Source organism: Alligator sinensis, unplaced genomic scaffold (genome assembly GCF_000455745.1).
Source record: "Alligator sinensis unplaced genomic scaffold, ASM45574v1 scaffold281_4, whole genome shotgun sequence".
Taxonomy (NCBI): domain Eukaryota; kingdom Metazoa; phylum Chordata; order Crocodylia; family Alligatoridae; genus Alligator; species Alligator sinensis.
Genome location: NW_005842699.1, coordinates 594,433 through 618,908, shown reverse-complemented (window position 1 = coordinate 618,908; position 24,476 = coordinate 594,433). Strand labels below are relative to the sequence as shown.

The following is a 24,476-nucleotide window of genomic DNA, read 5'->3' as shown; positions in this document are numbered from 1 at the left end:
GGAAAGGTGGTAGAATCAATCCTAAAATAAACAGTCTTATTTTCATGAGGAAAGGTTTGTGCTATCCTAATCTGAATCTTAAAAAATAAATAAATAAAAATCTTTCCCACAGTATTATTTAAACACCTTCTGTCCTACCTTTAGGAGACATCACACTTGAAAATATTAATTGTGGCTATTGGTAGAGTTATATTTAACCCATACTCTTTAATTAATACTAAAAGAAAAGATGCCTTTTTTATTAAATCTCAAGTAGTTCTACAGCCAGAAGGAAACCAATTATAAAGAATTTCCTGCAACATACCATTAGAGCATGGTTAAAGAGCTGATTTTTATTCTTCAATGAAATTTGCAATTAATCAAGTTCACAATACTTCTGTCCTCCTTTATTCGTATGCATTCATTCTGTTCTGTAGAATACAGCAGTTAATCCATTTATGTTCCAAATTTAGAATAAATTTACTTTTTATGCAGAATTCTGAGAATGTCTATCCAAGTAAAATTAAATCAGCAGCAGCAGCGAGTTTTGGAAAAAGGATAACAACTGGTTAAAGCAATTAGAAATATTACCCATACCAAATGACTAGCCATGACTAGTATACTTTGCCAAACAATTTACAAAAATACAAATAACTATAAGCTTATCTTAATTATTTTGTACATATACACTTAAAGGGAGCTTTTGACATATATGCATGTTATTAAAAAATTAACAACCTTAAAGGAAAAAAGTAACACTCCTGATAGGCAAATGAACTCATTCTTTTAAATGAATAAAAATGGAAATAAAGGAAAGATGTTTTTACCAAGATAAAAGATTTTGCATAAGAGTGGTCTGCATTATAGTAAATAAACTTAGACTTGAAAAAGATGTAAATTTAAATGAAAATGTTATTCCTTGAAAAGAGATGTGAAATTTGCCTACTGGGACTAAAATAACTTTATTAAATGCTGCTTCTCTACCACCCTAAAAAGCTTCTGAGAAGGTTACAGGTTCATAAGACAGAAGTTTGCAACTATTTATGGTGCCACTGTTTGCTACTGGAGTAACATTTTGTTTTATGTGACTTGGGCAAAACCTTTTCAATCCTGGATTGGACTGAAGGGTTTTTTCTCTATCACACTGCTGTACTGAAGTGTTCAAAATCTCCTAAAATTTCCAAAACCATGTAATATTATCAGAATGTGCCCTGATTGAATGCAGACCTAAACTCCTAATATGTATGTGGTCAATATGTAGTCACAGACTGTTCAGAAGTGGGGTTTACAGTGGGAAGGAATTCACCTTTAAGGGCTATTCTCACACAATCGACAATAAAAGCCATCAACCAAATTTAGGAGTGCCTGAAAACTGGTAATCTTTTTCATACCGTAAATTGATCAACTTATTTTTACCAACAAAATCAATTTTGTGTATTTGCCAAGTAACTTAGCAAACAGACAAACAAACAAGAGGCTGCTTATACAGAGCTAAACACGGAATGCTGAACAAGTTTGAAAAAGAAGAATTTAGCATGCACCTTGAACATTACAAACTAAAACCAAAGACAAGAGTTAATTGTTAAAAATTATACAAGGGAATATTATCTTTCTAAAAAGAGATACAGAAATAATTACACTGATTTATTAATCACCAATATTCACAATTCTCATATTTGAATTAAACTGGTTTAAATTTTCAGAAAAATGTCAGAATAGTCGAGAACATATTTTATTCTTCAATAAAATACTACTGTCAAAGATTTTAACTGTTGTTCCATACAGATTTGTGTCTGTTTTCTTGTGCTTCATGGAAATATAACCTTGTGTTCCATATTCCCTGCTAGAAGGGTTACAGTTATCAAATAACCATATAAATTTTATCTTTTTCCCTTGTAATTCAATATGGAAGTGCTACAACTACTGGAACATGATGTACTCAGATTGAATAATCCACATGAGAACTAATTATAATAATCTAAGTACTGATCTGGATTTTTTAACCAGATATATTCACACACTCACCTGTGTGCGTGTGTGTATACACACACGCATGTACACGGCATATGCACTTTGAATAAACTATATGGAAACAGTCTGAAAAAAAAAAAAAGATGGAAATCAAGGAATGAGGCAGCTTGATGCCTTTCTATTTTTGAGTTTTTAAACACCACCATTGAAAAAATCCGATGCTGTTTGTTGTCCCCAGAACTAGGCTGAGTTGCTTTACTTCTTGTACATAATACCCTTTAACAGGTCACTCTCACACCTGTTCCCCCAGATTGAACATTTCAAGTCATGCTTCTGCAGTCTTGAATTCCTCAGCAGTTTTGTTTATTTATGTGCAGTCTTCTCTAGATCTGGGAGTTTTTCAATCAGTGCCTTATGGTCCATATTGATACTGGCAATGAGTCCACCCTCATTACCATCTGAACCGGTGTAACTGATTTCTTCTCCAGCCAGAGTAGTCATATGACCACCTAATGCTTTCAACACAGCATTTCCAGCACATATGTCCCACTTCTTAATATATGTCACATGAATATACACATCAGCTTTTTCTTGTTTCTCGTCAGGCACATCAAGGAGAGCTAGAACTTTATAACCTAAAAAGGATTATAAATGGAGCATCAGTTAATTAAAAATATCATACTTGCCATTTCATCATAAGTAATGACATTTTCACTATATGTAATTACTTATCAGAATAAAAAGATATGAAAAGAAGACTAACTGGATCATCTGAAGTTCAACTGAAAAATTTCACCTTTGGTTTTCCTTCCTGCAAGATGCCAAAGTCTAGATTTCCCATTCTCTCACATTTAAGAGAGCAAACCCATTTTTGAACATATTTCCTTTGGACCTTCTCTATTGGTATGCCACTCACAGACATATCCACAAAACAGAATTGGACCATGTATGAATAAATCTCTGCCCTCAGGGTTATTTGTACAATTTTATAACTGATCGCTCTTTTAAAAATCCCAAATCCACCTTTTTCTCCTTCATCCATTTAATTTTAAGAAAGATCATGTATCTATATTTATATATTTAAATAAAACAATTTTTAAAAGAAGCAAGGCAGCCCAGAGATTTTTCACAAATACATTTCCCATTAAAAATAGTCTCTAGATGAAATCAGAATGCCTTCATTATATAGACAGACTTCATTCTTTTACAAAACTCCCTTCTAGCTCATTTCACAGTTCAGCTAATCCACTTTATTCATATTAAATGTTCCCCTTTTTATGCAGACCAATTTAGTGTAATATCTACTTTATCAATTTCATTTCTTCCAATAACCCAATTTAAATTAATTCTTGTACCCAGGATAGCTCATCAATATAGAGTGACTGCATCCTATTTGAAGGATGCAGCTATTGATATTAAACCAATCTGTATTTTGCAGCAGCCTGTAGTTACTGCTTCAAACTTGTGCTTCTCCATCTCCTTTATTGAGGTGCTCTCTCTATATATACCAGGTACAATCACTCCAAGAAATCTGGAAATAACTATCAGCCTTTTAACATAACAACTAGTTTTGATCTTATTCCCTCAATGCTCAAGGCACTGTCTCCAGCACTTCCTTTTCCTTTCATGGTACACTGAATGGTTGGGGACATTATTTTTATTTCCACCCAACCAATACTCTTGACAGAATCAGTTAAGGGTCTTACAGCTGAACACTCTATATGCATGGTATCCAGGGCTTCTACTGCCAACTGTTTGGCTCTTAGTCCCTTCTCCAGTTTGATAATCGTCTCCTTCTCTGAGCAATAAAGTGGATGGGGTACTTAAGGTTAACAAACCTGCTCCGCCAGCGGGGATGATCGTAGTTTTATTTCCAAATGTCTGCCGAGCAACCTGGTTTACTTTTCCAGCGTGAGAGCGGGATACGATAATCCTTGGAGTTCTCTCATTGTAGGAGGAACGAGCTTTTACATTTGACCCTCCATCCACCATCGCCCAGACTACAAAAGGAAGTATGTTCTGTTAACAGACTTTGAAGATATCAACCTCAGGGACAATATTAGACACACTCCAACTTACAAAATGAGAACTACACTTCCTCCTATGGTTTTTTTTTTTATTAGATTTATTTTCTAGCAGAAAAATGCCTAGACTAGAGAATTCAGAGAAAAAAAATCTCTCCACTTTACTTAAGGCACTTCACATCATGTTGTGTCTTATTAATTTTATTCTGTGTGCATCTTTTACGGGGGAAGAACAGGGGAAGCTTCCATTTTTACATCACTGGTTCTATTCAAATACCATATCTGAAGATTTGACAGCTTTACAAATCCAATTACTATGGTTACAGATTTTCAGATCTATGCTGATTAAAATATTTTCTTTAAAAAAACCCCAAAAAACAAAAAACCCAACCCCACACCCAGCAGTTAGATAAAAAGGTGATACACTTTTGAAAGAACCAGGCTACTTCAGTGTGAAAATAAGGTACTAATGATATACATCAGGAATTCAATTAGCATTTTAGAGAGTAATATATTTAGAAGAAAATGACAAATTTGAATACTTAATGAGTATAAAAACCCAATTCATTTGAATTTGCTTTGTTCTCATAGTTGGAGCTACTGCATAATTTCTGTTGACTCAAGAGGTCAGTGTTGCCTAAGGGAAAAAAGGAAACTATGTTATGTTTCTTTTTTGAGAGGGAATACATAGTACACATTTCCTTCAAATATATTCAGCTTCTTCCTTGTTTGAGCCTTTCGTAAGTTAGTGGCAACACCCCCAAGACCTCAAGGTGTATGCTTAAGCTCATATCCATCCTCACCTTCAACAAAAAGGCAAAAAAAAATGTATATATATACTGAGTATTTTGAACAGGGATTGTTCCCAAGAATTTTTTGTTCCAACCAATCTTGAGTGACAGATACATCAGCAATCACTGCGAAGATCTTGATTCTGTCATCAGCACTCAAGATGAATAAATATTTACTCTTGGAAGCAGTGCCATGGATTTCATGGATTACTTGTATGAACAAGGGGTTTTTAGAGGAAGGTGACACAGATCGATGCTAAATGAACTTTGTCAACAAATTCATTTTCAGTTTTGTTACTTCAATGTACCATTCTTCAAACCAAAAGAGGACATGTTCTGTGTTTTTAAACACAATGAACATGATAATGGCCCTAATCTTGAAAACTTTGAACACAAAGTAATTTTTGCTACCAGGTGTTATTTTACCATTTAACTCCAGTCTTCCTTACATGTACAGTTAATTTAAGCTTGACATCAGTGAAAGCAGCAGGAGGGAGGGAGGAAAGGAGAGGAAGGAACACCAATACCTGTATATGATGAGAATGGCTTGTGTATTACTCCTATCACTGGCTTTCCATTTACAGCCACACAAACCATAGTTGTAACATAGTGCCGAAGATCCTCTAGGGGAGGGAAAAAAAAAATCATAGATGTGAATTAACCCAATATTACATAGATTAAAAAGTAGAAAGAGAAAGCAGACCTTATGTTTACTGAAATACATAAAATAACATGATAGGCTAGAGAAGCTGTAGTAAATGAATACTCTGTACCACAACCTTGATTGTATTGTGATTTCATTCTGCAAGGGTGAGAATGCATTCTCAATATGGTCTTTTAAAGAGGCACTATGTTCTTCCATCTCTATGGTATACCAAATTTACCAAGAGACTATTTCCCAGTTCTTCCTTCAGTCTTATTGTTTACAAGATATGCACTAAACTCCTATGGAATTCAAATCTAATACCCCTGTATCTACAATGTGGACTTCCACAAACAATGTTAAATCGGGCTCACAGAATAAATTCCCCTCAGTAACCTTCTGACTATTTTCTAACTGAATGTTCTTTCCAGGTTTTGAAGGCTGTGTGTATTTTAAACTGTTCATGCAGTATTTTGAGTCTGTGAAGAAGGGGCAAGGATTGTGAAACTGTGATGTATTTTTATTTTATGACCATTTCTTAAATCTAGCTTAGGCACAAGTAAGATAACTCAACTAATGGGATAAATCAGAATGCAAAATATTGTGTTTTGAATAATTTAGCATTGTTGTAGTGTCAATTTAAATAGAATAAATGTGTCACCTGCACTCATAAAAAATGTTTTAGCATCAGTCACATGTAAATGTCAAATCTATTTCAGGTTTGGGGCAAACAGATCTGGCCAAAATATCGTTTTTAAGAGTAGCTCACCTTGCAAAAACTTTGCCAAGAAAAATCTTAGGATATAAACAAATGCACTTTTTAACCATTTTAAAAGGGAAAGAAAAGCTGCCAGTTGGGGATGCACATCAACTGTTATGTATCATATCTGCATATTCCTGTGGTGGTACCTGCTTGCTAAATTGTTGTAATTTTAACCTTTATTGAAAAGATTAAAGCTACAATGGTTCTGCTATACCTGCTCTGCACTGTTATTGAAGATGTTAGTTTCTAAGCATACTGTGGTATCGTCTGATACCAATACTGTTAAATCTGTTTATGCCCCTAAATAAGAAATGCCACATTAAAATGTTTAATACTTTTCAAAGTAAATGAAACAGTATAAAAGAAGGAATCAGCTAGAATTAATCATTTGGCTGGTTAAAAACAAACAAACAACCCAAATGCATCAGCTACCCGTATATTCTTGTGTAGCATCCAGTGGATCAATCCAGACAGTAACACTTTCTGCTGGAACTTCTCTAGGTTCTATCTTTTTCTTTATGTCTTCAGGAATACTGCGATCCCAGATGACCGTCTCCAGGTTAGCTGTCTCAATGTGTTCTTCAGAGTTGATCTGTGTTAAGAATAACATAAAACAGATGTAGTCAAGCACTGTGGTACTGGGATGATCAAATACTTGTTTATACAGCAGAAGTTTTTTCCTATTTCGTCCAAACTAGTGTAGAAATAAGCATAATTTTATGAGCCAGGCAATGAAAAAATACCTCCCAACCTTCAGGGATTACAATGTCACTCAAACTATTCAAATGTAACAAAATGACCAAAACAAAATTCTCAGGTTTTGCTGAGATAAGCAACATTTATCTGCAAACACATGAATGACAGATCTTATAATATTAAGGACATTTTCTACCATGTGAAATAGATATACCACTGTTATGCTTACAGTCTTTATTTCAAAATTCTACCATGAGTGAGCCACTGTGCATGTTAGGGATTATCATTTAACTGAAAGGAATTTAAAGTAATACACTAGATCAGTTGCTAGATGGAGATGTAACAACTGCTACCTAAATAAGTTGTGAGAAGGGCTAAGGAAATGATACTTCCTCTCTACTCAGCATTGGTGACACCCCAGCTGGTGTACTGTGTCCAGTTCTGGGCACTGCATTTCAAAAAATACGTGGAGAATCTTGAAAGGGTCCAGAGAAGGGCCACAAGAAAGTTTAAGAGCCTGGAGGACAAACCTTACATGGAAAGACTAAGAGATCTTGGACTGTTCAGCCTGGGGAAGAGAAAACCGAGGTGGGACTTGGTAGCCATCTGTAAGTATGTAAGGGGTGAATATTGGGAGCTGGGAAAAAGACTGTTCACTAGGGCACCCCATGGGAGGACAAGGAGCAATGTCCATAAACTGTTAAAGGATCGTTTCAGGTTGGATGCAAGGAAGAAACTATTTATGGTAACAGTGATCAAAATTTGGAATAGACTTCCCAAGGAGGTGGTGCAATCCCCAACCTTGGAAGTCTTTAAGAGGAGAATGAACAGACACTTTGGGGGGATCATTTGATCTCAGCAGTATTCCTGCCCAGAGCAGCAGGGTTGGACTTGATGATCTTTCAAGGGCCCTTCCAGCCCTTAATTTCTATGATTCTATGATACTTGGATTATCAAATTTCCATTTCCATTTACTGAACATAGTTTTATTTGGCAGGAAAAAATGAACAAATAGCCCAGTCCTACTGAAATGAGAAGCATTCTCCAAATTCCAGTATAGATGAGAACTCTGAGTGACCTCAACTTGTTCAATGATACTGAGAGTGACCAAACTTGACCAACTTGGTCATCACTTTCTAAGAGTTAGGCACACATAGGAAGAGAAAGCATTTTTCCCTAAAGAGATATGTACAGAGACTAAGAGTTGCAATATGCCACAGCAATCAAAATCACATGGCAATTCAGATTAAGTTGAAGTATTTTATTCTGGGACCTCACAAGTAAAGCACCTCTACCTAAATGATGTCAGTTATTGCTGAATTATAGAATGTTTATAATAATGGATTCTTACTCATTCCACATTTCACTGCACAAATTTATGGATACAAATAATGAGAAAATAAGAGATTGGTAAGAAAGGAAAAAAGCAACCATTATTCCCATCAGTGGCCTTTGGGTAAGAGTTGTGATGCAACGGGAGACAAGTACTAATGACACACTTCAACATTTTCTTTTCACAAATGATGTTGTCAACCCTACATTTTATATAATTTCTTAATCTAGGCCAAAGATAGCAAGACATTTAGAACTTATAAATGAATCATCAGCTGTAACTGGTCATCATGTAAAAAAAAAACCTGTAGTGGCTGTTCACATAATGATTCATAAAGAAAAATATGGAAATACAATGATTGAAAAACCATATGTTGTCTCAGTCACTTGATGTAAAACTAATGCTTAGTGTTCTGTAGTGCTGTTTCCCAAGCATACAGAATCTCAGTCTCTGGGGAGGGGGAAAGGGGGGAAAAAAAAAAAAAAAAAAAATCAAACATCTGGTACTATACAATAAACTTTTCAGGAAGAATATTGCTGGGGGTGGGAAAATTAAAAATCTGATTACTCAAAAAAGGCAACACAAGTAATCTATACATTTTACAACAGAACAAAACAGGAGCCTGTAGAAAAATTTTGTTTTCCCTTCAGAATAGAAAATATTTCCATTTAGCAGGAATCATCCATCAATTTAGAATAGTGCTTTTGTTTAATATCTTTGCAACATGATATAATAATTAATGGCTAACCCTAGCTGAAAGCAATCACTTTCAGAATCTGGGGAAAAGGGTACCTATCAAATCAACGGTGTGTGGCAGGATGTGATGGGCACCATTTCTAGCATTTGTGACATTTATGCAACACAAAAATGCTCCATGGAAATCTGTCGTACACCAGCATAATGCTCTGTATCAGATTTGCAGATCTACATGTATTGGTTGTTTCTGGTGGATAACCATCCAACTCTAATTGGATAAGCCTTTAAAGACATTTTTACATATGCAAGTGCCGTAGCACCCGGTGCTTTGACAAGCACCCCATGCTGCGACACTTGCAGTTGTATAAGTGGTGAAATGCATGTCGGTGCAAAGAAAATGGCGGCAGTGTGCTTTTGAACTAAAACACCTCAGAAGTGCTTTAGTGCAAGAGCACACTGCTGCTATTTTCTCCATGGTGACACACATTTCACTGCTTATACAACTGCAAGTAGCGCAGCGTGGTGCACATTGGCTCCCATGCAGAGCAGGCTTGATTAATCGCTTGAACTAAAGCTCATTGAATGAGCTTTAGTTCAAGTGCTGCTGCCACAGGTTTTGAGCACGGGGATGCTTTTAAGCAGAGCAGAACTGAGTGGGGTGAGGGCGGATGTGAGCTGCCCACTGTGAGCTTGGGCCTCTCTGCTCTGCTGCCTTTGCCCCAGGAGCCTGCGCCAGCTGCGTGCCCCTGCCCACCCAGCAGCAGGGGCAAAACGCGCTACTCCCACTACTCCCAGGTGGGCAAGGGGTGTGCAGCTGGTGCAGGGCTCCTGAGGTACAGGCACCAGAGCAGAGAGCCCTAAGCCCACAGCAAGCAGCCTGCATCCATCCTGTGCATAAATCTGGGAGAGCACATGCCCCCCATGCGGAGGCATGTGCCCCCATAGCCTCTCCTGGGCGGTGCACGCAGCGGCAGAGAGCTGTCCCCGCCACATCCCCTGGATGAGCCACCCATTGCTCTGTCTCACTCCCTGCCCCAGGTCCCATGCACTACCCTGGCTGGGCACCACCCCCAGCCCCACTCCCTCCGTCACTGTGGGGGCCTCCATCTGCTCCCCACCGAGTGTGTTCCCTTCTATAGACTTATCTGCAGGGAGCTGCTCTCCAAGCTGCCTGGCTGTACTCCTGGCCATGCATATGCATGCCAGCTGTGTCTCGCTCCCAGCAGCCCCAAGCAGGACCCCTTGCAGGCTAGAATGCTGCCTGCCTGCAGGAGGAAACCCACCATTTCCCAAGGGATGCTAGGCATCTGGGGACCCCAGGCCTGAGAGCAGGAGAGAACCCAGGCATGCAGGGGCCCCGGCCAAAAGGCATAATTAATTATAGTTATCGAAGAACATAATCAGCTACAGCAGCCAAAAAAGCCATTAGCCTACAATGTAAATTTCCTGTTTATCAGTGCCAATCCGATATCCAACTGATATATCAGCACATGTCTAATTAACAGAGAAAACACAGAAACTTTCTGAGACAATTTTTGGCTATACCTGATGGGCTGTCACAGATTTTTAATTATCCTTCTAACTCGCAAGCATTTTAAGGCACAATCCAGGAAATTCTATATTCACTGATAAGCAGATACAAAATTTCCCGTCACCAATACAGAGAACAAGATTGCAGAGATATCCCCACATAACGTGGCCAAACTGCCATTTACTTAGTAAACATGGTCTGCCCTTCCTCTTTTATCCCTATGCTTTACTTTTTATAAAAGCCTCTATAGGCTGTATTTTTTTTCTTTTAAAAAGTCTCCAAACAGTAATGCTGGCATGCATTACTCAAAACAGCATCTATTCAGGATGCTGGACAGACTACTACTGAAAGACTACCAATTATCTTCCTGCATAAATCAGGCAACCTAACTACACCATGCAAGCTTAGAATGACTTAAAAATGAGTTAGTGGCCTATCTAATCTCACAATGAATTAAAGAAAATTATTCACGAAAGCTCAGAACAGAAGGTTCAGTGGAAACATCTGGACTAGAACAGCTGTGTGTTCTACCCAACAGAAGCACTCCCAGGCATTAAAAAAAATAGTTCTTTATATTGAAGACATTCTTGTTCGTAGTTTGCTAGTAAGAGATAAATCTAAGATTGCTCAGGAACAAGAGATGCAAGTCATAAACTTACTAAAAAGAAAAAAAAATTATGTGGATAAATCCAGCGATCTGAACAAACAAGTCACAGTCCAGTCTGCATAAAGAATTAGAAGATTCTCACAGTGGTTCATTATCTGGTGCTGAGCTATTCCTCAACTGCACTTTATGAAGTCTTTGTAGCATCATATCACTCTACAAACAGGCTTGCTTACTAGTTAGTATTGGTGACAAGGAAAAATAGTCAATATTCATTTACTCTACTTTTGGAAAGGGTAGAGTAGAGGTGTAGTTTTGCCTCTGTGTCTGCCAAATGAAAGAGAATTAACCTTAATATTTAAGCTAAAAAGGTTTCTGACTAGTCAGATACTTTTGGTAGCTTTTTAAGAGTTTTTAAAATGTTTCAGAAACAGCAAATGTGGGAACTGGAAATGCAAAATTGAGGGAAAGAATTGACTTCTCATTCAAAATCCAGTTAACCTATACTATGCTAAACATTTAGAGAAAGAGGGTAAGGAATCAAACCAGAAATAGTGAGATTTCCCCAATAGTAAAAATTAATTTATTCAGATACTATCCATTTGTAATATAAAGAGAGCCTGTACCAATTAATAGAGACCTACTTAATTTACACAATTTTGCGGGAACTGAAAAATCCAGGATTTTTCACAGAATCCACAAAATCAACAACAAAAAACCCTTAATAAATATAAAATGCTGGCTCCCCAATGGAAGCTAGTGGTCTTCGCTGCCCAGAGGGGAACGCACCATTTGGCAGGGCGGCACAAAAGTCAGCAGACAAGATGGTGCCTATCCCCTTATCCTTCCTCCCCCTGCAAGTTCCTCTTCACCAATCAGCACCAAAGGGCAGGGCTAGATGAAGAGCAGCCACCCCTTGTCCCTACTCCCCCCTGGGGCCTCTCTGCCAATCAGCGCTGAGTGGCGTGGTCTCTCCAATCAATGCTGAGGGGTGGGGCTGCTGCAAAATACCCTGGAAATCATCTCTATGTGCTGTGAGTGGGCCACAAAAAAACCCCTCTGTATCTCCGCAATTTAGGTATGTACCTACTGATTAATACAGGAAAGAAACAGTAGATTAGATCTGGGTCTGCAACCTTTTGCTGCTGTGTGCTGCTGTTTGTGATTCATTCTATACCATGGGCTGAAAAATCTGCACACCACACGACTAAGCTGTCTATGCTTACCCTTACCGTCAATTCCCATATCTAACAGCAAAGAAAGTCAAATTCTGCAGCTAGGGTAAGCGCAGGTATGAGAGCAGCAGCAGAGAGGGCTGCAGAGGAGATGGTCAGCATTATACAGCTGCATGCCACCAATTGCCTGGGCCGGACTGGACCTTTGTGGGCCAGGTCCAGCCTGCAGGCTGTAGAGTGCTAATACCTGGGTTTAAATGACAGCCAAGTTATGAGTCCAGTGTACTTAAAAATAAACTAACAAACAGTATATTTAAGGAGTAATAGGACAAATCTGCCAACATGAATAACAAGTAATTTCTTTTTAGTGGGATTTTACATTCGGAAATAGGGTTGTAGGCCCCAGTTCATAGTACATAGGAACAATATTAAATGCACTAGCAATTTGAAAGATTTAACACGTGATAACATTGCCAGTTCATCGACTGCACTTTCCTTGGTTGTTTTATTCAAAATACACTCTAATTTATTGTTTCAAATAGTATATACTTAGAAGTAATAATCCCTATTCCATGATGATATCTTTAAGCTTTAACATATCTTAAATTAAAACTATCTTTATATGAGGGGTTTTTTTTAAAAAAAAAAGCATCTTAAAAAAGTAAAAAATGCAATTAAACCAAAAAATCTTATTTAAATTAAAAAATCATTGATTTTTATCCACCCTACTGGCAGCTATTCTTAAGGAGCCAGTTTAAAAAGGAACAGTCTGTTTAACAAGATACCCAATAACCATGCTGGACTTTTAAAATGGCATGTGGAACATTATCAAACAGGTAACTGGGTAGTTGGTTGCTTGAGGCAGTTTATAGTTGGAGAAGTTTAAGCATTTTAACATTGGGTTTGAGATCTGAATGCTGCAACATTTGTGCAGAAGTCAGATTTATACTTTCATGCCAGTGTGCCCTTGCCAAGAATGGCAGGAGCTGACAGGATCTTATGAGTCAGTAATATTAAAAAGCATCTTCAAACTAACAGGGTCAAGATGAATTCCCACCTGTGATACATTGATAAAAAAAATTAGCCAGCAAGACCAATTTACTGGATGCCAGAAGGCACAGAGGGCAAAAGATTCTGTAAAATGCTAAAATTGTTTTGCCACAACTTTTAATCACTTCCCTCACAGCTATTACCCCTCCACACACACACACTCCCAGCCTTGTCTTGAGTCTATTATAGTCTTGGCTGCCCTTGTACTGCTTCCAGTTCCAGGAATCTAATCCATAACAAAGTACCCAAATGGTGCACCTCTGAGAGCATACATCACTGGTCCCCAACCGGTCGATCTTGGAGCTTCTTTTAGTCGATCCTGGGCTGGGGGAGGTGGGGGGGCTGAGCACACAGGTCAATCTGGGGGAGGGAAGGGATGGGGGCCAGACTGAAGCCCCCATGGTGAGGGAGGGACAGTGCAGCCCTGCCAGGAACAGGAATAGGTAAGTGGGGCCCTAGCCCAGGTGGCCGCCCCCATTTCTGTGTGGGACAGAGGCAGCTGCCACTGCACCTGAAGCCCTGCTGCAGCTGGGCATATGCAGGTCCAGCTCAGCCCAGTGGTGGGATGCACATGGCATCTGGCTGCTCCTGGGGCAGCTGGAGCAGGGCTTGGGGCACAAAGCCCAGCCCACAATGGAAGCTGCTTCTGATGCACACTGATCGGGGGCGGGGTAAGTGCCCTGCCAAACATGGGGCAGTGCGGGTGGCTGCAACAGCAGTGAGGGAGCGGGGGCAAGCCCTGCAGCTGAGGTGAGGCAAGATGGAGCCACAAGTGGCTCATCCGGGGGCGTGGGTGGGGAGCATGCACCCCAGGAGGCACAGGGGTTGTGTGCCCCTGAAGCTGCATGTGGGGTGGGCTGCAGCTGTGGCTGAGTTGTTCCCGGCAGGGGGGCTGGCCCATGCTGTGCATGGGCCAGGCGGTGGCGGTGCTGGGAGCAGGGTTACGGGGCCGATGAGGGGGAGGGGGCTGCAGCCACCCAAAAATTTGTTGCTGGGCTGTTCCTGGAGGAGGCTGGGCCACACTGTGTTTGGGGTGGGTGGCGGTGGTTCTGAGAGCAGGGTTGGGTGGGGGCTACAGAGAATTTTTTAATAGCTGCAGCCCCGCTCCTAGTGCCTCTGCAGCCGCTGCCCAGCCCAAGTGCAGCGTGGGCCAGCCCTCCTCCAGGAACAGCCTGGCCCCAGCCTGCAAATGCAGCCTACCCTGCCCTGCTTCATGCAGATCTGGGAGCAGGTGTCCCCGTGCCCTCCTGGGGTGTGTGCCCCCCCCAGATGAGTCGCTCACAGCTCCATCCCACCCCGCCTGCAGGGCATCTCCCTGCTCCAGCCCCACTCCCTCCCTCACTGCTGTTGGGGTGGGGCAGCAGGGGGGGCACGGAGCAGATCAAGGCCCCAGCAGTGAGAGAGGGAGTGGGGCTAGGGCTGGGGTCTCAGTGTGCCTCATCCCAGCATGGCCCTTTCCCCTCCCTCCACAGACTTACCTGCTGTGGGTGCTTACCCCCAAATAATTTTTTCTCCCTCTGCCTCAATCTACCCCGCCCCCAGATTTACATGCTGGGCAGGAGGGGGAGGAGGAGGTATATCTTGGATTGCTTTTAAATTCGAAAAGTGATCTCCTACTTAAAAAGGTTGAAGACCACTGGCATACATACAACATTCTACAACCACAGAGTGAGTATCTCACTTGAGTTATACCCCATTCCTTGTCAGACATGCTGTCATATAGACAGTTTAACTTTCTCTGGTCAAACGTTATTTTTCCTTCAAAATACTTACATAGCAAGATGAAACACTGCCTCATTTCTCTCCAGCATTCATATGCACCATTGTATCTTGTGTGAAGGTGAGGACATACTAAAACTTGTTAAAACAATCCTCCCTTCTTCAGCAAGTCAGAGCACGTGCACACCTCGTATGGCAACAATACAGGAGAAGAGTTTCTCCCAAATTTTAGAACATGTAAAACCAAGCATCCTATTTCTAAAAACAGGAATAAATATCTAGGAAATGAGAGTCCATTAAGCATGATTCAGCACTGCAGCTCCAAATCAAATAAAGCCCCAAATCAAATAAAGCAGCAGCTACTTTCGTGCTAAGTTTTCACTCCATCTACAGTAATGATTTTTGTCAATACTGAACATTTTGGTTTTGCAGCAAGACGGCAGTTTTGCTCATCTCATGTCTCCTTTTGACTTCGATTTTGTTTTTACATCTTTTAAATGTGTAAGCATTAATTTGTGTTCAGAGTGAACCCATTTAAGAGCAAACATTTTTCTAGTCAGCTTACTGTAAAGTATTAAATGAAACACACTACTTATAAAAAGCAAGAACCCCATTTAGGCTTTTGAGATGGGCACTACTTTACATGGCCCAGTTTATAAGGAGTGTCACTGTGACAGTGTTTCAGCAGAGCTGTCACTGTATTAGGAAGAGCTGTCACTCTTGATTTATGCATATTATTTGAGTTTACTCTATAACAAAAGGAACAAAAATACATAGGCACTTTCTTGTATGCTAAAAATCAAATAAGTTAAAGCTATTTCTTTACTCCCCACTTCCCCTAGTATCAGCAATCCATATGAGTAATTGCTGTAGCTTTCCCAGCACTACATTTTGTGAATGGCAGGGTAAATAATCCATTTAACAAATGCGTCAATGCAGCAACAACAACAAAAGTTATTTGAGAGTCCAGTTATGTAATATTAATTCAGGGATTTATTTTTGCTCTAACACTGGTTATTCATTTACTAGGCCTTATTAGTTTTAAACCTTTAGAATTATATCACATATTACATATCACATGTGGCTTCCTCACATATACACACAACCCACCCACCCACCCTTTCCCTGGAAAATTAGAGTGTATGTATCAAGCAGAGAAGCAGATTTTCTGATGGACAGAAGCACCCACTTCAATTTCTGCTCCACAATGCAGCAGCTGTGGTATTACTATTCAGACAACTGAGGGGGTCAATTTATATAATGGTTCACTGTTCTTCAATCCACAGTGTTAACTATTGTCTCTCCTTTTTAACTATCTTGATGTTCTACCAATCAAGCTAACCTTTCTTAGGGTAATTTATCTGTCTGCTAGCTGCTCCTGGTTTCTCCGTCTCTCTCTCCCCCTATTTCCTGGAAACTCTTTAGCTCTTAAAAAATAGATCCACCTATGGAGACTAGTTTTCAGTACTACCTAGGGTTTCAGCTTTAGTTAGGCAAAATAGGGAAGGTGATTCAGCTGAAGGTTAGACGCTGTCCCTTTTCTATGCAGCCAAACAACTCTGGAAAAATACTTTCTTCATTCTGCCTTTAAAAAAAATAAGGTATATATTATGTTATGGGGCATGCTGTATGTGAGAAATTACGGTATACTTCTTTTTAAAGTAGTAATTTCAGAATGCATTTCATAAGCTAATTTAAATCATTCTGCAGCTCCTACAACACAGCATTTCATATTTAAAAGTGACAGTATCAGGAATTACGCATAAATGGACATGAGTTCTACCATATTTTTGGCACAAGGTTCTAGGTCCCTTCCCTCAACCAGTATGCTGCCTTCTCAAAGATCAAAGGCTTCATTTTATATACTTTAATCCATTGCCTCAGAGTCACTCCTCTAGGAACAAGATAGTCATTTGGTCTACAGCCCAGCAGACTGTCAAAGGCCAACCACTGATTGGCAAGATGTGTTAAATATATTTGGATACATATCTGCCAGGAAACAGACTGAAACCAGCACCACATTTCACATACTCCACAAAATGAATTTAGGTTACCATTGTCTCATGAAAGAAAGTCACTCTACTGTGTGATTTCTGTGACACCAAGGCCTGTCAATCTCCAGCAGGCTGTTTAAATAATGAAAATAGATATCTGAAAAGATAAAATATACAAGGAATCATCTTGTCCTTAGTTGACAGGTTAATAGAGATGAAAGCTTGTTAAATAATGATTATTTAGTGCCCTATACAATGAGGCAACAGGCTCTTTCCGTTAGAAAGAGGAAAACCATTCACATTGCTAAATAGTCACCATCAGCCCTTCCACCACTTCTTACAAACTGCAGAAAAGAGGCAGATTAGCTGAGCATGAAGAGCCCAAATAGATCTGTTATGCAGCGCAGTAAGAAAATAGTACTATTTAGTACCACACCCCAGAAGGTACAGCGAAATTCACTTAAAAATATCTGCAAAAAAGCAAAGTATACAACCTGCTAAACTGAAGTACACTTAATCAGTTAATCATAGAATACATTACCATTACAGGCCTGAATTTCATCTTAGTGCAGACAGCTAGCATACTCACTAACTACCAATTCAAAGACGATGTTAAAGGATACAATCTCAGACAATTTCTATTAAGGAAAGGTTTACATCTCATGGTACGGACACATGAACAATTTACCATGAGATGAAAGGGAATGAGGATGTCACATCAGTTCCTTCAATAGAACTGATCCTGTATATTCCCTTACCCAGGTTTTCTTCTACTGTGGGGTAAAAGCACAGAGGCAGTTTGTAGGAATGATGCAGGTTAAACTTTGCCTTCTTTTACCTTACAATAGTTTATTTGCAAATAACACTCAGTTCGCTGTTCTACTTACAAACTTGCAGGGGTCTGCTTTTTGACCACCTGAATCACAAAAGCATTTTAATCACCCAGATCCAGGAGAGTAGTAGTCCCATTAGAAAAAAAATGGTGCAAAGTAAAACAACAAAATATACTGAAAGAATACCCATTAAGTTTTTAGCAACATTTGGCTTTATAACTCACTTGCACAATGCAGTCATTAATACTGTCATTCTCCACAAATATTTTCAGTGGGAACATTTTCCATACCATGTATTTTATTTAGACAACACTCCCTTTACCAGCTGCTTAGGAGGAACATGGCACCAAGTGGCCAACATGTTGCTATTAAAAGTCACCAACTATATTTAAATCGTCATTTCTGGACCACTGTTAAAAGCATGACATATCTACCATCTAAGAGCAAAACTGGAATTTTGCCTGTGAAATATAGCATCACTTCCCAGAACATCACAGGAACCTGATTTGGATATGGCAAGCATGAAAGTATTAGAACTTCACAGCTGGTATGTGGCAAGATACACTTTATTATGTGCAGTATGGAAAAAATAATATAATGCTATATACCTTAACAGAAGCTACTTCCTTATAGCTATGGGTTGAACTCAAGCCCTCAACTTACTTTCCAAGATGTTAAAATTTTAATTTCACTGACACTGGTGAAAACTAAGATGGCACAGGCATCTTTAAATTCTAAACATTTTTTTACTTTCTAAATGCCTGGCTTTGCAAACAAAATATTTTAAAGTAACGTTTAGTATGTCAGTATACATCATATTCTAAGACAGTACACTCCTTGTGGCAAACTTTTATGTTTGCCTACCAACCCACACAATCCTGAAAGGCATCCAAAGGACAAACTGCAATACAAATATTTAATAATACTCAGTAAAGAGTATGCCCTGCTCTGATCCTTGCTCCAATTTAACTGTCTCACTCAACCCGATGCAAATTTAGGTAGCTTACATCAGTTTCCAGTAACTTGTAGAAGCAGGGGTTTGTTTGTTTTTTGACATTCTTCAGAGACTGGAGACACTGTACACTTTTTCTTCAAAAAAACCCAAAGGTGTAGTATTTTCTATGACTCTCACCTCCACAGATTTTGAATACTGTTTTTGGAAATTAGAAGTGTCAGGAATCCAAGACACTTTAAATGTTTATTTCAATTCCTATAGTAAGTCTGATTCTTTCTTTTCTATGAATAATGAGGTCTTAGCAAGATGATCTGCTTCTGGTACAGATTGCCTACATGCTTTTCACCTTTTTTACGTTAAATAACATATCACAGAATATAAACAGTACACCCAAAATTATATTGGCTTACTGGTTCTTCTGTTTACTTTGATCAAATAAATAACCCTTTTCTTACTATTTAATTACACTATTTTTGAACACTACAAAATTACAATCATATTGAAAATATAATAAGGCAAAATAAATAATAAAATGAATTTACTGAATGAGATTGTCTCTTCAAAGATAACCTGCGCATAAACCAGACTCCTACCCTGCAAAGAAAGGATCCACAGAGAACTACACGCATTAACAGGATTCACGCAACATGAGAAACTGCTCAAGAAACTGGACAAAAATAGCATGTCTTTAGGAAATGTGGAATTGTTAAGAGTGTCCAATTCTCTAGACTGCATACAGCTGTATGTATCAAAGCTTTTGATATCTCACACCTATGTAAAGATCTGCAGAAAGTATGAGCTAAATAGATAAGGTTAATATATACTTCAGTTATTCTAAGTTTTCTGGCACATTAGACTGCAATTTCTACTGTTTTCAATAACATCTTTGTTTACAATGCAATGTCTTCAAGCACACTTTCCTATCAACTTGTATTAAAAATAAAATTAACAGAAGTTTTTAATTTGGAATTTCTATTGAGAAGAGTGTGGGAAAAGGAGAAAATATTCTGGGTGATAAATCTGACCAAAAAAGATTCCAGACTTCTACTGTTTTCCACAAAAAGCACTACACTTCTTTTGGAGAGCACAAATGTCAGTTAAAATGTATTTGGCTGGACATGCAAAGTTTTTCCTATAGCAAATGTAACTGGTTTACTAGTTCCTTAGCCCTGCTCTTACCACAGGATGCTTGTGTAATGCTAGGTAACTACGGCAAAACCCAAAATCTTGCATAATGGCAAACAAACAAGTTTTGAGGAAGAGTTTTCAAAGTTAACAACTACCAAGATGTAGACAAAGGTGTCCATTCTCTATTGTGACACATATTATGTAGCTGTAAGCAACCATGAAAAGCAAATGTAAAATGCCACCATTATTATTTGCTAACATTATGACCACAATTTGCACATACGTGACAACGTAAGGCAGGGGTCAGCAATCTACAGCCCACAGAGCCATCTGATCCAGCCTACAGGATCAGCAGCCTTTGGCAAAGGGAAGCTTTGGCTCCAGCCACTCTCCATGTGCTGTCATGGAGGGGAAAAAGTACCAGCTGCAGCTGGATCCTAGTGCCTGCCTATCTGCCACTAATCCAGACTGGGTCAATCCAGCAGCAGATTTAAAGCAGGTTGCTGGCCACCAATAAGGTATTAAGCAATCAACAGCCTAGTTCAGAAAGTTCACACTTTGAGGCAGTGTCTGATCCCCTCTTTTTAATCAGCTGCACTGAGTTCTCAAAAAGGGAACTAATGAAATTCTCCAAAAGCAGTGAGAATTTCTGGGAACCATGCAGTGATATAGACACCTGTATGAGTCTCATCAGGCACCTGGCTTCCAGGAGCATCTGCAGAGCTATGGTTTGGTGGTGGACAGAGGGAAGGACAGCAGAGCCAGTGAACCAACTGTTGAATGTCCCCACCTCCATTCCTTCTATACATACAAAAGAGAAACCTTGTCCCTAGACTCAGGGGAAGTCCCCAGTATGCAGCCTTCTGCATCTGTTCAGCATCTGTGCGAAGCCCAGGGTATGCTCTCAAGAAAGCTCACACCACTGTACATCTAGGAAAACACTGGGTTTCCTTTTGGTTCCTTACTGAATGTGTCACGTGGCACATTCAGAAAGACTAAGCATTTTAAAGATTTTGTCAAAACTAACAAACAACTGAGTCCTTGTCAGATCTTGCATTTGACTGTGCTAATATACCACTCAAAAAATAAGGTCTAGGCTTCATGAAGTCAATGACTTAAATAAAAGACCCCAAATATTTTCTTTATGTTCTTAATAATTTTTGTTAGATGTATTAAGTGGAAAAAAAGGAAGGAGAGAGAACACAATATATGCAGTCACATATAATAAGGCAGGCAGGCAGGCAAGTTCTCTCAGATGTCCTTCCCCTCAAAGTACATCATTTCAATTTACACTGTAACTGTGAAAAATTAAAATGCATTAGCTCTTTAAAGTCTGTAAATGGGATGAAGCGTAAGAAGTTAACAAAACTGGTGTCAAATTCTTACTCTTAGGCCTGCCTGTGTGCGCGATACTGGTATAAAATAGATGCTTAACACTTTTTGCTTCCTGGTTGTCTTTGACAAGTTGAAAGCAATTACGAGATCTTTAAAATTTATAATAGTACTTGTCACTATAGCACTTTCTGTAAGAATTTCAAAACACTTCAATTTAACTTCAAGGGATTTGTTAAAGGTATTCGTTTATCAATGGACAGGAGATAAAAGCCAAGTTGCTAGCTCCAACGAAACTGTTAAATTTACTTTTAAAGGAATGAAACCCATGTTTCCTCAGGATTATATGCATCAGGGAATAAGCTAAATTTTTTCTCCCTTTGGCTATAATCTGCCACAAAAAATCTATTATCTTTATTTTTCCCTGTAACTGCCAGTTCCTCCCGAAGCCTCATTTGATACTGTTTCTTCTTCCTAGCTATTCAAAAGCCAAAATATTCTAGAATGGTTTCTGATTTGGGTACCTGACTTGACACTAGGGCCCAATTTTCAGAAGTCAATGAGAGATGCAGGTGTTTGACAGCTATGGGGAAAAAAAACCAAAACAAAGGTATCTCAAGTTGTATATGAGTTTATACAGGCCAAATCTAATTCCTCAACTTAAATGACAGAGAGCTAGTCAGAGCACACCCATCATAACATACTGTGCTTGAGCCCACCATGGAAGGACAGATGAAAAATGCTGCAAAAACGATAAAAAGAAGTCATTTGAAGATGAGCTGTATTTTTTTTCTAATTTTAAACTGGCTCCTTGGACTTGTTTAAGGGTCAGTGGGCACTCCCATCCCTATTTTGTTTTTTATGTCCCAAGTGATCAGTGACGTGCCCTTAATAGGGGGGCTCATAGTTCTAATTGCTGGGCTTTGGCCTATGTTCTGGAATGGCAAATCAAAAGCTCTGTGTCACGCAGCTTGCTGGGGTTCTGGCTGTACTACTCGCCCCACCTTTTGCTGTATATACTCCCTATCCCCAAGCCCATCAAGCTTGCCATCTATCTAACCAGGATGGAGGCTCCAGCAAGGAGGACCCGGCCCTGGGGACTGCAGGGCCATTTTCCTGTCCCATATTCAATCATGTCTCTGGGCAGAGGTTCACTGGACAGTGTCCACTGGCTCCTTGGACTTGCTAGAGGGCCAGTTGGCACTGGCCAGTGTGGTCTGCGCTCAGGATTCCCCCTTGGAGCACTTTTGACCCTCACTCCTGTCCCTGCTATCATTACACTGTCCCAAGTAATCAGTGGACAAACACCAGATAGCCTCCCTCTAACAAAGGGCAGGGCTAACCATCTCCTCTGTGGGTGCAATACCTATGCTCCTGTTATGTGACTAATAGGCCTGTGTCACACAGTGGCAGAGCAGACGCTGAACAGAAAGTGAACTGGGTATGACATGGGTTCCCCCCTTTCCCCCCCAGTCCCCACTGTTTCTCTCTCATTTGCAGTCTCTAGCATTTAAGACTTAAAAAATTCCAAATCAGAGGCTGTAACCCTAACTCCCATGCTCAATAGCTACTGATGCCCCTTTCCTCCAAAAATGTATCCAAACCCGTTTTGAATCTGGCTACACTGTCAGCTTTCACATCTGCTGCCAAGGAGTCCTACACTTTAACAAGAGCTTCCTTTTGTGAGTTTTTAAACCTACTAGCTACTGGCTTCCCTTTGTGACCCTTAGTTCTTGTATTGTGCGAGGAGAGTAAATAACAAATCCCTACTGACTTTCTCTACACCATTCATTATTTTGTAAACCCTGATCATGTCCCCCCCGCTCAAGCATCTCTTTTCCAAATAGGCCTAGCCTCGAGTCTCTCTTTATACAGAAGCCCCTCCATGCCACTGATCAACCTTGTTGCCTTCTACGGACGTTCTCTAATTCTTCCCTATCCTTTTCAAGTGTGGGGACCAGAACTGGGCACAGTATTCAAGGTGCGAGTACACCACAGAGTTATAAAGGGGTATCAAGATACTTCCAGTTTTGTTTACAATTCCCTTCTTAATAATCCCAACATTATCTTTGCCTTTTTGATGGCATCAGAGCGTATTCTGCAGCCCCACTACATGTTGCATTTTAAGCTTCTCAGATGTTGACTGGTGTTACGTTTAACTCAAATTTAGACTAGTCACATGTTCAGCCTAAAAACCTTTAGACTGCCCCCAATCTGCAGAGCAGTGACTTGTCACTAGCGGGCTGGCAAGCAGCTGTGAGTGGCCCACACAGAACAGGATGGTAAGGGACAGGGGACACTGCATCCTGGGATGCTGAAGGACTGAAGTGCGGGCAGCTCATCTCTGGGGAGCAGCCACACATTGGAGTCGGGTAATGAGGATTCACATTGATGCCCAATGGGTGCTTAAAGCTGGCTTCCGCCTCTTTGTGGGGGGTTAAGAGCTCCCCGAGCTGTCTAAAATGAACATGTGACAAAGCCTGGAGCCACAGGCCTGAGGGAAATACCCCCAACAGCCCCTGAGGTGGTGCAGGGGGAGGCTGTCTACCTACCTACATGACTATCTTTCTGTCTACATACTTACTTACCAACCCACCTATCTACTTACCCTGCAGGCCTAGTGGAGAGAGGGGCCCCAAGAGCCCTGGAGGTGGGACAGATAGAAATACAGAAGGTAGGTAAGTAGGTAGATCTATCTGACCCACCTCCAGGGCTCTTGGGGCCCCACACTCAACTAGGCCTGAGGTAGGTAGGTAGGTAGGTAGACAGAAAGACAGCTGATAAACAGACAAATTATCATCTGTCTACCTACCTACCTACCAATCTACTTATTTATTCAAGGTGCAAATTAAGGGGGAGCTTGGGGGGTGAGTCCCCCATAAGAGACAAGAGGCCCCCTGTAAGAGTTGAAAATCATAAAGGGGGGGGGGGGGGACTCTTACTGGATTGCTCCTTCACTTAGGTGGATTTGTTCATCAATGAACTGGTTTAACTTTTTTCGCAGACCCTCCCCCGAGTCCCAGTGTCATCCGAACCCTGTACTTACCTCCCCGACTGTCCTTCCGTGCACCTCCCTCCCTTTGTACCTAGGTGCTCCCCGCCCCCGCCCCGGGCCCGGCGGGACGCACCTGCAGGCCGGGGAAGGCGGCGCGGAGCAGCGAGACCATCCTGCGGTTGGAGAGCAGGTCGCCGCTCGTCAGCTTCTCCTCGGCGCCCTCGCGCGTCTTGCCCTTGGCCCGCTCCTGCAGCGCGTCGGCCT

General features: G+C 40.3%; 1 protein-coding gene across 1 annotated transcript; it reads right to left on the bottom strand.

Annotated features, from left to right (window-relative positions):
* Positions 1–364: 364 nt before the first annotated feature.
* On the bottom strand, positions 365–24,474 carry IMPAD1 (inositol monophosphatase domain containing 1; the record flags this gene model as incomplete). The annotated part of the gene is made up of 5 exons (XM_025216022.1): positions 365–2,585; positions 3,789–3,950; positions 5,293–5,388; positions 6,604–6,763; positions 24,346–24,474. Coding segments are annotated over 5 exons (819 nt in total), but the record flags the coding sequence as incomplete, so codon positions are not given.
* Positions 24,475–24,476: the final 2 nt, after the last annotated feature.